The sequence below is a fragment of the Chelonia mydas genome, chromosome 4 (assembly GCF_015237465.2).
Source record: "Chelonia mydas isolate rCheMyd1 chromosome 4, rCheMyd1.pri.v2, whole genome shotgun sequence".
In the NCBI taxonomy this organism is placed as follows: domain Eukaryota; kingdom Metazoa; phylum Chordata; order Testudines; family Cheloniidae; genus Chelonia; species Chelonia mydas.
The window spans coordinates 55,003,831-55,020,640 of record NC_057852.1 but is presented as its reverse complement, the minus strand read 5'-3'; the positions used below and the strand labels follow the sequence as shown (position 1 = coordinate 55,020,640).

General features: G+C 37.9%; 2 protein-coding genes across 8 annotated transcripts in view; one reads left to right on the top strand and one right to left on the bottom strand.

Annotated features, from left to right (window-relative positions):
* The window catches only part of LOC102947790 (hedgehog interacting protein), a 97,583-nt gene that overhangs the window by 42,056 nt on the left and 38,717 nt on the right, over positions 1-16,810 (bottom strand). The gene's annotated exons all lie outside the window — the stretch shown is intronic.
* Positions 1-16,810, top strand: part of ANAPC10 (anaphase promoting complex subunit 10) — a 248,243-nt gene that overhangs the window by 209,498 nt on the left and 21,935 nt on the right. For 4 of the 5 annotated variants that reach the window (XM_043545765.1, XM_043545759.1, XM_043545761.1 and 1 more), the window contains one exon: positions 1,331-1,533. The exons of the other annotated variant lie outside the window; for it this stretch is intronic. In XM_043545765.1, the coding sequence (XP_043401700.1) occupies positions 1,331-1,518 (188 nt within the window). In that variant the 3' untranslated portion in view covers positions 1,519-1,533. Of the gene's footprint in view, positions 1-1,330; positions 1,534-16,810 lie in introns of those variants that run through there. 5 annotated transcript variants of the gene reach the window in all.

The window sequence follows — 16,810 nt, the reverse complement described above, 5'->3', positions numbered from 1 at the left end:
GGCATGTGTATGTGTCAAAAATATTTTTTAAATATTTAGACTCATAGTATTAAATCACTTCTTCAGTAATTTTTTAGAATGTTTGTTTGTATAATGTCTATTCTGTATAATCTCTTCAGTTAGTAGCCTTTCATTTAATCTATTTCCCATGTAATAAGATCCATTGCAAATCTGCATGACCATATGTTTGATTTTGTGGGTTTTTTGTAAAGTAACTTAAGTACGTTTTTGATCATCTGAAAGCTCTTATTAGGAAATGGCCTTTGATTTCTGCAAACCAGTTCTCATTAGCTGTCGGAGTTGTACCACTAAGTAAGGATGAGTGAAGGGTTACAGATAACACAAGAAAAACGCAGAGCTTCACTCATACCTTCTGCAGCTTGGGAAAATTTACCTAGGAACCCCAATTTCCCTTGGAAATACCAACAGAGCCTCTTCTTGCTTGAATCTCCTTACCTTATTGGATCATACTATAGACTTCAACATCAGCATTAGACTCTCTGCCTGGTCACAACTAAATCAACATTTCATGCAAATTTTGTAGACATGTGGCCCCAGCACGTGAAGGGAATTTGAATATTGCAGCAGTGGGACCCAGTAACAAGATTGTTGCATGGGTGCACACTGCCTTCCACGACTTTCTTCCTTCACCATAAAGAGGAAATGAGGAGCCTTCCTGTCAGAGGTCAGGAAAGAGAGGGCAAAAGAAGGGACAGAAAAAGCCAGGAATTGGTATGGGAAGGGGATTGGAAGATACTACATAGAGGATCAACAATCCAAAATAAAAAAACTCTATTTAACCACCCTTTTCTCTAATCATCTGCATTCAAGTGGCCTCTGGCAGAGAGAGGACTTGTAAGTTAAGATATTTACCAAAAGGAAAAACAATTACGTCCATGGCATGGTTGTGTGTAGTGTGTATGTAAGACCTACCAAACTGCTATTTCCGTTCTCCTATTGCATTGCAAACACCTCCATACACTTGGGTCTGTTTCTGCCTCTGTCATCACTGTAAATTCCATTTGCCAAGCCACTGTTGTATTTGGGGGTTTTATTAAAAAACTGTGTCCCCGCCAATACCTGTGTTCATTTTTAGAGCAGTGTAAATCCAAATCAGCCAACTCTTGGATTTTGAATTTTTAGTCTCTGAATGAGACTTTGCTTGGTCTCACCAGATGAGAGCTGTATGGCTGCAACACTGAGTTGTTTTCATTCACTTACAAAAGTGTCAGACACTTCAGAGAAAGATGCTCAGGTCTTAAATTATTCATATGGCAGGGAATGTTTCTTAACCAGCTGCGTGTTTCTTCTCACCTTCTCTCTGATCCAGATTATGACCAGTCCAAATATGGTGGGGGGAGAGGATGCAGGGGAGCCCTCCACTCTTCTCAGAAGACCTGTACAGCTGCAAACCAGGAAAGAGTGTCCATGTTGGTAGAGCAGCCTCAGATGGCTGGTATTTGGAAGGGGCAAATGTTGTTGCCCTTCTGCATAGGGACAGCTGCTAGCTACACCTGATTAGCAGCAACGGTCACCTCTCTCAATGCTCTTTCCAGCACCACTCAGGCTGCATGGGTCAGCTAGAAAGAGGCGTAGCTGGGAGCCTTCAACATTTAGCTGTCACCAAGATGTCAGTATACTTTTTCCTTGTTTATAATACAATATATTTTGTAGGTGTCTGAAGATTTGGTTTGTTATGTTTTGCTTTATAGTTTACTATTGTTCCAAATAAACCCTTTTACGCTTTAGTTAAGAATATTTCCATCTTTAGGGCACACTGGTATCTCTTCAGTTTCATTTAGCAGCATCTTCCAACTTCAGTTTAATTAAAAATATGTGTAGGGTTATTTTTTGACCTCAGATACACATGCAAAAATCCCACTGAAGCCAGTGCGAGTTATTTGTGCGTCTATATAAGGGCAGCATTTTGCCCAGAGACATTAATGACCAAAATGAACCCGCCAGAAAGTGGAATTTTTAGCTCTGGTGTTGGCTAACATCCATTGGAATGCTGTAGCTTTTACTTCCTGCTATAAACTGGGTGTATTGCTATGTATTATTAAGCAGCTACTGGGGTCCACAGTGCATGTGGTGGTTGATGTGATTCCTATCTGTAATTCTATAATTTGTAGAAAGCATAAAATCATAGGACTGGAAGGGACCTCGAGAGGTCTAGTCCAGTGCCCTGCACTCATGGCAGGACTAAGTATTATCTAGACCATTCCCATTTCTCTAACCTGCTCTTAAAAATCTCCAAGGATGCAGATTCCACAACCTCCCTAGGCAATTTATTCCAGTGCTTAACCACCCTGACAGTTAGGAAGTTTTTCCTAATGTCCAGTCTCGAAACTTCCCTTGCTGCAATTTAAGTCCATTGCCTCTTGTCCTAGCCTCAGAGGCTAAAAAGAAAAATTCGTCTCCCTCCTCCTTGTAACAGCCTTTTATGTACTTGAAAACTATTATGTCCTCTCTGTCTTCTCTTTTCCAGATTAAACAAACCCAATTTTTTCAATCTTCCCTCATAGGTCATGTTTTCTAGACCTTTAATCATTTTTGTTGTTCTTCTCTGGACTTTCTCCAATTTGTCAACATCTTTCTTGAAATGTGGCGCCCAGAACTGGACACAATACTCCAGTTGAGGCCTAATCAGCACAGAGTAGAGCAGAAGAATTACTTCTCATGTCTTGCTTACAACACTCCTGCTAATACATCCAAGAATGATGTTTGCTTTTTTTGCAACAGTGTTACACGGTTGACTCATATTTAGCTTGTGATCCACTATGACCCCCATATCCCTTTCTGCAGTACTCCTCCTTAAGCAGTCACTTCCCATTTTGTATGTGTGCGACTGATTGTTCCTTCCTAAATGGAGTACTTTGCATTTGTCCCTATTGAATTTCATCCTATTTACTTCAGACAATTTCTCCAGTTTGTCCAGATCATTTTGAATTTTAATCCTATACTCCAAAGCACTTGCAACCCCTCCCAGCTTGGTACTGTCCACAAACTTTGTAAGTGTACTCTCCAGGCCGTTATCTAAATCACTGATGAAGATTTTGAACAGAACTGGACCTAGAACTGATCCCTGTGGGACCCCACTCATTATGTCTTTCCAGCATGACTGTGAACCACTGATAAGTACCCTCTGGGAGCGGGTTTCCAACCAGTTTTGCACCTATCTTACAGTAGCTCCATCTAAGTTGCATTTCCCTAGGTTGTTTATGAGAAGGTCATGTGAGACAGTATCAAAAGCTTTACTAAAGTCAAGAAATACCACGTCTACCGTGGATCCTCTGTGATATTTCCCTGCCTTTAGTCTTGTAATACGTTATTTTCTGTTCTCTGACCACATGCATAACTCTCACTGTCCCTCCAATGCTGGCCATACCTTTTCTTCTGCTGTCATACCCACACATAAGTATGGAATTGTGGTTCAGGCACCATTTTACAGGTTTCTTCTTGAAAATTCATGCAAACAAAAATGAGTGCCTCACTCAGAATCTCAGTGGTGACATTTTATTTCTCAATTTTATGAGTCAATACTCTCATTACAGTAATTATTTTAGGGGCCAGTTCTGCATGTCATTTGCAAGCTGCAAATGAGCCCTTAAAGCCAGAAATTAGGCATATCGAAATGCAATCGAAAAGATTTTATGTGAGAACAACTGTACGGGAAGTTTGAGGGAGGCTTTTTTTTGGAATTGTAGAGGAGTATGAGTATTTATAGGAGTATATTTTATTTAGCAGGAGCATACTATATATTTTATATATCATAATTTTGCCAATAAAGAAGGAATTTTTTGTGAGTGAGTGAGCGAGAATGTAGACAAGGGTTTTAAGGATTCTCAGCTAATGCTAGTAGGTTAAAAATGACCCCACTAGTTCCCATTTTTCTTCTGATTTTAATTAAAGCAAGAACAAAAACTTTTATATGCCCTTGATTGCTTTATAACTTATACTTTCTTTTCCTTACCTTCACAGTCTTTCGAGGAAACCAGTCACTAAATGCAGGATCTCTCACTTCTAGTCCTAGTCCTCGGTATTTTAAAAAAATTCCTCTAGTCCAGATTTTGCTGTTCTGCTGGGCAAGTCTTTAACTTAATCCAAATGGCAATCCTGGTCCCCTGTCAATACAATTCTTTCTTCCAGTCTTCCTAAAGAAAGTATATGAAATTTACAAATCCAGAAACCAAAATAACACAAACCCACAGATTGCCTCCTTCACACTCCCCTAGTAAGACATGGGTCTTGCTTTAGCAAAGCTCCCACTTATTGGTTGGAAGCAGTTAAAATTTTTAAACTTGCCAAAAGCCAGCCAATAATTGAGAGGTTCTGGGCAGAGAGATATCTGACTGGGAGTGTGATTGATAGGAGGTGGCGGTGAGCCCATGTTAGGTCTGTGTCTGGACTGGGAAACTTCATATACTGTTCTACTTTAGGAGAATTGGAACAACAGAAAACAGTGGGTATCAGAACTGGAAGAGGGAGGTTCAAAATAAAGGCCAGATAATTACTGTATTTACTAAAGTTGGTTCAAGAAGATGTGAATTACACATTTTCCTGCACCAGAGAGGCCCCTTGAACCTTAGGCAGCACTCACCCTATGGGAAAAGCGGATGGTGATTCCACCTCTGTCCTCCCTGGGGTTTTCTTGCGGAGAATGACAGCTTTAAATTTAATCAGCGACTCTGAGTGCTTCAACAGTAGAAACCATTGAGGGAAGGCAATGAATAAGTATGCTCCCTCATGTCCTGTCCTATCCCACTTCCTCACCAAGCTTTTTGGCAACTCTGCTGTCCTATATCTTAATTCCCCAGTACTTTACCACCACAGACTGTCTGCTCCTGGTGATCTTTCTGTAGCCAGAGATTGAGATCCATTCTGCTGTGGAACTGGTCTCCCGAGGAAGGTGGTGGAAGCCCAATGAATTGGGACTTGTAAAACTTGACTGCAGTAAGCACTAAAAAATTTAGGGACAACCCTACGTTGGCAGGGAGTATGGGTTAAATGATCTAATAGGTCTTTTCCATCTCTATGTGGTGAATGCCTGTCTTGCCACTCTGTTTATAGCAATGACTATCCCTATAAAATTATTGTGAAGGGTCCAAGAGAGAAAGCTGGCATGGTCTGAGAAGCTGGCTCATTATAGTAATATTCACTAATGCATGGACACTTTAATGAAAGGCCTGTAATGACTTTTCAGTCATAACAAACTTTGATTTTACATTTTAAAAAGTTACCCCTTTCAAACAAAAAAAGGAAACATTTTTGCTAGGCCACATTTTAATACCATTTCTAGATTTTTTCCCCCCATATAGGAACACAAACAGTACAGTTTAAACCCATTTAGCAATTTAAATTATTCTACCAATGACCCAAGTTGACTGCAGTCCTCACAGAATACAGCATTGGTCTTCTTAGGCTTTAGCCATTATCCATATATCCAAGACACATCTCTACCTGTCATTAATGCTATTTTTGAAAAGCATTTCATTTTTTCAAAAAACATTGTTTCCAACAGGAGAAAGATGTCAACGAGTTCAGTAAACGTTGTCATCAATCAGTATAAAATTTTGATTTTAAACAGTATGATATTTCAACGGATCATCGCAGCTTCTATCACAGCTACAAAAATAAACGTACACGATGAAAAAAAATCTTACTACAGTGCAAAGATCTCCCTGAGTTGTTAAAAACAACAAATTGTCACGTATATAAACACAAAGCCCATAAGACTTTGAAATCAGTTGTATTTTAAAGTCTTTCTCTACTGAGAGAGGAGAAAAGAGCAGTGTGTGTGCAGCAACACATGGCAAGTTTGACAGTGCTTATGTAAAATGGACCAACCTACAACAAACTTTGGACTCCAGTAATTGAAAACAAATTCATGCTGTTTTACCATGACCACTTTATATGGAAATTTAGGACTATAATTCACCACAGAATAACAACAGTTATCATCTGTGAGTAAATTAAAAACAGAATGTTGATTTGTGCAAATGCTAGGTACTGAATAATAACCACTTTTAAGTGAAATGTAGATGGGAAAGGTGACCACGTAGTTTTCTGGATATTGCACTGCCCTGCCTTACAAGCTCTTCTGCATCTCCTCTTTGGTTACTAGTTGTGAACTGTTGTCTTTAAAAAGCAGCAACTTGGCCTTTTGAGCTGCAAGGGAGTGTGGGTTCACGTGAAATTCATTTCAATGTTCTTTGTGGGGAGCCTATTATGGACAAAACACACATCCAAAAACTAAGGAGAAGGCACAAAGATTTCCATTTGGACAGGTTCTCCTGTCTGGTCTTTAGGCTAGATACTATGAATGAGGCAAGGAGTGCAATGAATGAGGAAGGAACACTGCCAGAGCCACCTCCCTTTAAATGCATTCCATACAAAATGCACATTTTAATAATACACATTTTACAAGAAGTGCAGTGAATAGGGTAGAGACTCTTCATTCAGTATGCACCTTTTGTGAATTTTTTCAGTGCACAGATGAACTAAGCCATCATGCATGTGCAGCATGGCCTGGTTTAAGCTGCAGACGTTATAGGCTTAGCATTGTCATTGTTAAAAACGTGCTGTTTATAGAAAAGCGTAATTTCAATGGGTCTTCATTCAGTCAAACCAATACTAATTTCTGCTGGAACAGAGGCACTCCTCCTCAACTGGGGCTATCTCCATACCAGATTTCTGCTTTTCACACCCACGCATTTTGGCATTAAAGCTGTTCAAAAAAAGGTTAGGAGTACTTGTGGCACCTTAGAGACTAACCAATTTATTTGAGCATAAGCTTTCGTGAGCTACAGCTCACTTCATCGGATGCATACTGTGGAAAGTGTAGAAGATCTTTTTATACACACAAAGCATGAAAAAATACCTCCTCCCACCCCACTCTCCTGCTGGTAGTAGCTTATCTAAAGTGATCACTCTCCTTACAATGTGTATGATAATCAAGTTGGGCCATTTCCAGCACAAATCCAGGTTTTCTCACCCCCCTCCCACCCCCCCACACACAAACCCACTCTCCTGCTGGTAATAGCTTATCTAAAGTGACCACTCTCCTTACAATGTGTATGATAATCAAGGTGGGCCATTTCCAGCACAAATCCAGGGTTTAACAAGAACGTCTAAGGGGGCGGGGGTAGGAAAAAACAAGGGGAAATAGGTTACCTTGCATAATGACTTAGCCACTCCCAGTCTCTATTCAAGCCTAAGTTAATTGTATCCAATTTGCAAATGAATTCCAATTCAACAGTTTCTCGCTGGAGTCTGGATTTGACGTTTTTTTGTTGTAATATCGCGTGACCAGAGAGATTGAAGTGTTCTGCGACTGGTTTATGAATAAAGAAAAGGAGGACTTGTGGCACCTTAGAGACTAACCAATTTATTTGAGCATGAGCTTTAGCTCACGAAAGCTTATGCTCAAATAAATTGGTTAGTCTCTAAGGTGCCACAAGTCCTCCTTTTCTTTTTGCGAATACAGACTAACACGGCTGTTACTCTGAAACCTGGTTTATGAATGTTATAATTCTTGACATCTGATTTGTGTCCATGTAAACCTTTAACTATAATTAATAGAATTTGGTGGTTTTTGTTATATTTTACTTTCTCAGAAGCAGCTTAAACTTTTTTTAAAAAAGTTTGAAAGGTAAAAGCTACAGATGACTTGAAAATGAGGGCTGGAATGGAAAAGCATATGAAACCTTAACTGTAGTTGTTCCGAATATTCAAGTTATGATCCTGCCTATCAGTGAAGATGAGGGACCCACGCTTCAAGTCTGAGCCCTGCTGCTCACAGACATAGAAATATGAAAAAACTTTACCTTTTCACCAGCTGAGGAATGTGTGCACATATTCTAGAAATAAACTGAATGCTAGTTTATTCCTTAAAAAGAACAGGAGTACTTGTGGCACCTTAGATACTAACAAATTTATTTGAGCATAAGCTTTCATGAGCTACAGCTCACTTCATCGAATGCATCCGATGAAGTGAGCTGTAGCTCACGAAAGCTTATGCTCAAATAAATTTGTTAGTCTCTAAGGTGCCACAAGTTCTCTTTTTCTTTTTGCGAATACAGACTAACACGGCTGCTACTCTGAAACCAGTTTATTCCTTAACATCCAAAGAACTTTTGGACTGCAGAAAATTGGAGGCACGGAGAAGCATATTTCTGCCTATATTTAGCATCAGACATTCAGCATAGTTTTGATAAGGATGTGACATATATCTCCAAAGCATATTTCAATTGCATATGTTATGGTTTTTCAATGGATGATCTGCCAAATGCTTGGCATAATCAGAATTTTCACCCCAAAGAGTCATACAGTATATGTATTCCTCACCATTTTGTCATACCAAATAATGGGGAGGATTTTACTGAGAACTGGACAAATGAGGTTAAAAAACCACTGTGTATTCATACAAATTATTTTATTTTTGTGGTTGTGCCTCTTTTGTGATTGCTTTACAAAAACATTAAGTAATCTTATTTTATTTTCACAAATGCTTGCAGAAAGCAAACAAAGTTCTGTGCTTGGTGATGAATTTTGAACTTATACATGGGACAGTTTGCACTGGAAGTTGTATATTTTTATGAGAGATGCTGTGGCACATCAGGAGCCATGCTACCCCAAACCTGAGTCTGGGCACAAACTCAATTAAACAAACCAGAAAAGGCTCACTGTACCTTTTGCTGCTAGCACTGTGCATGTACATCAGTTATTTTTCTGTGAATATGATGAGACAAAATTAAATTTAAAATCTTCCAACCAATAAATCTTAGGGTATCCCAGTATTTCTAAGTATGATGCCTTGCGCAAGATGTGTGGTCCAGAAAGGAAAATGTTAACATGCAAAATCTCCTTAAAGTTATTTCCCTTTGAGATTTTAAAGCCCAGTGGGTTCTTCAATCTCATCTTGTGATTGTTAGTCATCCAGCCAGAGAACAGAAAGAATATCACATGATTTATGCAACTAATGATCAGCTCAGATTTCAAACACTGCAAATTATTTGTATCCACCCAATAGATTAAAAATGCACACAATTTGTCAAGTAAAATCAAATGAAGAATAAATCCAAAGCAATTTTGGTTTGATCATGAATATTTTGTGAGCAGAAGAGGAGGCAAAATTCATCAGGTAAATTACTTACTATGAACTAGTCACACAGCTCTATTTTACTTATGCTCTCAGTTAAAATAGTGTGAAGAGTGTTGTTAATTTGAAGACAGACATGAGTATTTTTATGAAATATGCCAAATGGAAAAAGCAGGATGGGAAAGAATTTACAGTTTGCTCTTCATCACTGAATATATGTTGTTAGCAGAATAATGGAAATCCACAGCAGTGCTGAGAATTGCAGACATGCAGGAAACATCCATCCAGAAAACTAATTCCATTTGGATTTGGCTTAAAATATGTGAATGAAAAGTATGTTTCTTTCTGAGAATGCAAAGATAGTTTTGCATGTTGTGGTGAAGGAATGTTTATAGCATGTATAGTTATAAAACAAAAAAAGGTGAGGCCTGGCATGGGTATGGAATAATTAGACGGGTATGTTTGAGTGTCTCAGTGAGCTGTTGCAGACATACAACACTGGAATGTGCGTTTGTCTTGAGACAATCATCAGTGAATGACCAGGGCAATGTCTCAACTAGAGCTAGTCAGGAATTTTTCAAAGACATGTTTTTCATTGAAATGGCAATTCATCAAAACTGAAACTCTCTGTGGGAAAGTGTTGATTTCAACTAATTTCCTACTTCAAAAATGTGTTGAGAAAAACTTTTGACATTGTCCTGTTTTGACATTTTTGGAATGCAAACTTCTGTTTTTCAATTTGAGACAACTTTTTGTTTTGGAATATAATATAGTAGTAAAAGGAAAAATAAAAAGGTCAAATCTAAAGGAAATGTTTCAATTGACCCAATTCAAAATTTTCAGATTTTTTTATCATAATTTTCGAGATTTCAACTTTTTGTCTCATTTGGGAAAAGGAAAATTTTTGAAATCTCTCATTCTCACATGATGGAAAAACTGCTTCCTGCACAGCTCTGGTCTCAAACTTATTTGTAAGAACGGTTGATCAGAACCATCAGAGTCCTGAACATCTTGGTGATACATTGGTCAGATCAGAGTTTTCTGTCTATTCTTGACCTGGGATGACTTTCATCAGTTTTTAACAAAGCTACAGCTACTTATCTTTGGTCCCATTGCTTTTCCACCTACACCATCATTGACTTGGAAAAGCCACAGGAGAGATGGTTCTCCAGTTACTAATGAAAACAATGAATGCCCTTGCATGGAGAGGGAAAGGTTCTAAGCTCTCTGATTAGTGAGTATTCAGCCTTTTCTCAAGAGAACTCCCTTTGAAACTACTGACCTTGCTGGTTATAGACCAGTTACTAAACATTTCTTTTTGGAGAAAGGTGATAGGTTGGGCACTCAAACTATGTTTCAAAACTGCCCAGATTTGAGACCAGTCCCAATCTAGCTTCAAGCCTGCTCATGATACAGATGGCCAAGGTGATGAATGTTCACCTGATTGATACATTTTGTCTGTTGTTCTAGGCTGGCTATTACAGATCTGTGAGCAGTTTTTGTCACTCCTGACAATGGTGTACACTTATGATGGCTAAACACTATTGCAGATATTTCCTTAATTGTCTTCCAGTGCCTCAAGTAGTACCTGGAAGACAGGATCCAAGAAATCAAAATGGCCAAATCAGGTCCATACCTAGGTTCTTGTCTTGCATTATGTTACACAGGATTCCACCCTTTCTTTCCCCATGTTGTTCAACATGTACAAATGTGAGATCCATGAATAGGATCACTGAAAACCATGGGGTAAAACATCTGCTAATGTTATGAAGTTGTACATCTTTTGACTGATGGATTATATTCAGGCTGTCATCCTCTTGGAAGCCTGCCTGAAGGGGAATTCAGCTTGGATGTGTGAAAACTAGCTTGAGCTGAACCCAGTCCAGCTAGAAATTTTGGCAAATGGGCATGGGTGAATTCTGTGCCTGGCAGCATCTACTCTGTGAAAACAGCCAAAGTTGTCCTTGACTGCACTTACGATGGAGAAACAAGTGTTGGAGATGGTTAGAATGTTGTTTCTACCAAGTTCATTTCTGATCAAATTCACTCCCTGCTCTTTGGCAGTAAATGTCACCCAACCCCTCATCATCACATAGCTTGACTATATTTATTCCCTATGCTTTAAGCTATCAACAAAGGAGTTCCTTCATTTGCAGCTAATGCAAATTGTGAAAGGACATTTGCTTGTCAGGAGAGAATTTTTAAACACAGAGCACTGAATTTTCAGTAGTAGGCACATGCAACTTGGCTTGTAAGTTCATGCACATATAACTTATCCACCCTGCCACCCCCAAGCAATTAGGTGAGCACAAATGTATGCACACAACTGTATACCCCTAACTTCCAAAATCTAGTCCACTTTAATTCTGTGTACTGGCTGCCAATAGAGGAGCAAGTAAAGATCTGCTTCGCTGACTTATAAAGCCTTAAATGGATGGTATCCCAGCTACCTAAGGAACCAGATCAGTTTATTGTCCTTCCCTCTGCACCAGCTCCTCAAACTACCTCTTGATGGTAGTACCAGCTAGCCCCTGTCTTTGAGAAACCATGTATTTGCAGTGGCAGGCCCTAAGAATATGTAATAAGATTATCACTGTTATGTCTTGGGCATTCATTTCCGGTGTTGGGGAAAACAAAGTAATGAAAACAATGGATTTTGTAGGTGCTGCAGTTCTTAAGGAATTGTCTGAATTATGGTTGTCCTATTTATTTTACTATTATATATTTCTGAATGATATTTAATTTTTATTCCATTACATGTTGCAAATTTCTATTTTGCATCCTAACTATTTTTGTGGAGATGGGAGACCATTAATAAACAATTATTTTATTAGAGTAATTACATCCTACCTGCACCTTTTAATTTAAAGCAATATTTTTCTGTCAATGCAGATGTTTTTCTTTTTACAAAATAAAGTCCTTTTGGGGTCAAATTTCCTAAATGACCAATTCCTGAGTACAGGGATCTTGTTTGCCGTGTTGTGTGTTGATCCTAAGATATTAGACAAGAACAACTCTGTCAGCTTGAAAGTTTGTCTCTTTTGCCAACAGAAGTTGCTCCAACAAAAGATATTACCTCATCCACTTTGTCTCTCTGATACACAGATCTTGTTCTTTAAGAACCCAGTTCAGCAAAACACTTAAGCATATACTCAAGCTCCATTGATTTCAATGGTTCTAAAACAAGACACCATACTGCAGCTGACTCGGTTCCCTTTTTGGTTGAGATATACCTCTCTTGTGAGGTCAGTAAAAATGATGTGATACAGAGCTGGTGACGGGTTTTACCAATCAAAAAGGCATAGTACTGAAGAAAATTCATGACTAGAGTAAAGAGTACATAATTGTTTTTAATTAACCTGACCCCTTTCTTTTAAACCAGACTTTCTATAAAGATTTCTTCACAGACTGTAGCTAATATGGTGGTCATGCAGTTAAAGGCATTATCTTCACTTCATTAGAATGAAACATAACACTGAAACCCCTGACATTACTATTAAGGTTTCACTGCTATTTGACATTATATATTTCCTATTATAAATCTAAATAAGAACTTACATTGACCTTCATTAGAGCAAACATTAAACAATTTAGTAAGATTACTACTTTGAAAGGGAACTTAAAAAAAAAAAATCTTTCAGACCACCAAGAAACAACCATAAATTTAAGGAAATATGAGGTTTCCACCATGTGACTTCCCCTGCAGAGTTATGCAACAGATTGCTGTGACTTAAAGGTCATACATAAAAAGCACATTTTTGAAGAGATTTATAGAGTTTCTATTTATACAACTTATATGTCAACAATTTAAAGGTATAGTTTACTAAAATAACAAATTCAAATCTAATCCCTGTGAACCCTTGATAAAATAGAGTGCTATGTTAACAATTATTTACATAAAACAAATCACTAATCAGCTTATCTACGTTAATTGATGTGACATATGATACAATGATTAGTTGTTTACTATCTATTATGGATGTGTGTTCACTTTTACACTGAAAATCATCTTTCTTCATTTCCAAAAGGGGTTTAATAAGGTTGCATGATCTAAGTTACACTGTTCCAATGCACACAATATTGCAACCCTGTTTAGAAAACTGATAAAAATCTACCTCAGGAATAACTTATTTGTGGTTGTTTTGACTTAGTCTAGTATTATGCAAATAAAGCCCTATCAATAAATAAGATTTCTTGGTCACTGTAAATTTCAGATTGTAAATTAATAAGTCATTTGTCAGCATGAGAGAAAATGTCATTTTCAGTGGTAAGATATGTTTCTTACCACTTAAAATATGACATTTTTTGTTACATGATCAAATTTACATGATCTGGCATATGCCTGTAAGAAACTGACTGTGTGGGGGGCGGGTGAAGGTGGAAGGACTAAGATCTTAAATATTGTAAAAGATGGAAACCTTAATGAGAATATTTCCTAGTTTTATTACAAGTTTTCAATTTGATTTGGTTGCTTTGTCTTGTTTGTTAGTCCTGCTATTGGAAAGAAGTGTAATTTTTTTCAAAAAATCAGCAGATTCCAGGTAGGATGAATTAAAATAATCTGGGGTCATAGGCACAACCCATGTGGAGCCCAATGGCCCTACCTCAATGCTGTGCCTTTGTCCCTCCATGAGGTGGCAGAAGGTTTCAGCGTTAAGATGAATGGGGCAGTTCACACCTCCTGGAGTGCTCGATTCAGGCTGGTCATGTGTTCAAGTTTGTCTTTGCCTCTATGAGGACTAGGGACATAATTTTTTAAAATAAAATGACAGTAGAGATTCTGATCTCAACCTCTGACCCAGGAGCCGGGTCCCGAGCACAGGTGACTGTGGTGCCTATGTCTTAATCCACCTCTTGCTTGAGGAATTTTTACATATTAAAATAATGCATTATGGTGAGAGAACACTATTACAGTATTATTTAACAGCCCCAACTTGTATAAGTGTCCAGAGGTATTGGATGTTCAGTTCTTATCAAACTGAATCTTCTTGGGAAAACAGAGGCTCCACTTCAGCAAAGAATGTAAGCATGTTCTTCAATATAAGCACTTCAGTGGTTCCATTAACTTCAGTGCTTTGCTGAAATGGGCATGAACATTTAGAGAAACAGACGTGAACACTAATGGGATAAAGGCAGCAACAGAAATACCACAGAGATTTGAACAGGAATGCTATTATGGCCAAATCCTGGCCCCAGTATATAGCCTGAATAAGCAAAGTGTGTGCTGGGACATGTTAATGCAGTTGGGACCTCTATCAAGACTGTGCCCCTCACTACTGGGTCTGCATTGACATGAATAGCCTGCCCAGAGACCCAATCCACACCCATGGCATGCAGGTGGTCAGCGCCCCTCTGTGGGCTCCCTATATCTTGCCCTGTTGCAAAACAAAGTGGTACTGATTCTGCAGTATTCAGGTATTTTCATGGATGTGGAGAGGGAGGGGAGGAATTTGCCCTCTTCTCTCCTAGTTGAAGAAACACAATCGCCAGTGCAAAGCCTAGTAACTCAAGCCGCCACTTAGAAAGCATAATTTATTTCTATAGTAAGAAATCACTATAAAGAAATTTGGCTTCAACTGGTCCAAGAGAGTTTATGGGTTCATAAACCAATCCAAGCAGCAATTAGTTGAGAGAAGATGTGATCATTTCCTATCTTTTATGTGCATTAAATAATATAATTTTATTTTGTTTGCCAAAAAATAGTAAAACGTAAGTTTATGTTAAATTACTGGAATAAAAGTTGATAGTATCCATGGTGTTTTTTAATATTAATGACTTTACCAATAAGAAATAAAATCACTAAGAGTATTGGAAAAGGATAACAGGTACAGAATTTAAAAGCTGTTTTTCTTTATAACTGTTAGTCTAGAGTTTCAGAGAGAAAACACTAATAAAAGTCAGTCATCATTATGATGTCATTCTCATAATTTCCCTTGAAATAAAGAGCAAGTACAAATAATATTTGTAATGTGTGACATCATCTATGTAGCTTTCCATTGCTCATACTTTGGGTTAGTGATGTTTCCTGTTTGTTATAAAGAACACCTTCTGGGTGGAATGGATTCCATTAATAAAATCTCTCTGATGTTAAACCATCTTTGTAAATTGTGTTTAAAAAAAAAATCAGGCCAGGAATGATACAAGGACGACAGTAGCTATTTAGCAATAACTTTGTCAACTGGTACAAACCAAGGGCTTGGTCCTGTTTTGATGAAGTCCATGGGTGCACAAGGAAATCAGGGTCACACCACAGGCTATTTGAATGATTCTCATTTACCAGGAAATACATCCTCATCTCTTTTCTTTATTCAGAAAACATAACTCTCCATGCATTATCTCTCAACTTGTAACAGCATGGACTGCAATAGCTTAACATAACCAACCAAATGTTAACAGAAATGGCCACAGGCTTGTGCTTATTTCTCCTGCTTCGAAATTTTAAAGGAATTTTAACCAAAATTTTCAAAAATGACCAGTGGTATATCAATTTTTGGGTGCTTAACATGAGACAGCTTAAAGGGGCCCGAGCGATCAGCTCTTTTTGAAAGTCAGGTCCTCTTTTGGTATCTCAAGTTGACAGCCCCAAATCCGTAGTCACTTTTAAAAATCTTGGCCTTAGATTTACATGAATTAGGTGAGAGATTTTTCGGGGATACTTTGTCTCTACAGAATGTCCAGCCATTGCCTTTGGTCTTTTCACATATTTATTTTAAAGTTTTCTACGTTTTGAAAAATTGTGTTTTTCACTACTCCCTACCCCTATGTGGCATTCCTGTCTTCACAGTGTAGCGATGGCAATATGTCACTGGAGGGCCTGACCCTGCACCGCTGAGGTCCCTGCACCTACTGGAGCTTTGACATTAACTTCAAGGGTTGCAGCATTAAGTCCATAATCTCTGCCAATGGCACAGAGCTGGTTCTTTATGCTCTTGCACTTTAAATACGCTGATATGCATTAATTATACATCCAGCCACTTGCAAATTGGGCCTAATTCTGATCAACACAGTGAAAATCAACTGAAATAATTGTCATTGATCCTATTTTATATCAGTTAACTTAGTTTAGAATGAGGCCAATTATCTCTTCCTCTCACATATGCAATGTACAGATGAACTGGACTAGTCTTATCAAAAGGCTACATCTGGTAATGGATTTAATGAATGAATGGCACCATTACTTGCTTTTCGAAGTAGTTCAAGCAGTAGTTCATGTCATTATTACTGCATTTTTATATTTTTGCTAGACTTGGACATTTAATAATGATGAATAATGTGATTATCTACACATGGTATCTTTAGGATTTGTATAGAAATTTGTCAAATGCTGTATTTGCTAAAATTCAAAATAGAAAAAGTGACTCTCTTGAGTCAATATATTACAATATTTTGGCAATTATTCTTTGGTTAAATCCAATCCATAGACATGCTTCCTCCTAAAAAGAGGCTGAACGCTGTAATTTACCACCACAGGCAAAGCATGAACCCATATGTATTTGAGTTTTCAAATCCCTTTATAGAGAGACAAAATATTGGGTCTATACTAAATTACAGTCAAATAGAACAATTCCTGAAAGCAAAATGACTAACGTACACAGAATTCATTCTCTAGAAATGCCTGGTACATAAAAATTAAAACTGCATCACCAAGCAACAAAAATTATACTCTCAAAGCAGAAAGAGCAACAGAATAATAACTACTTATAAAATAAA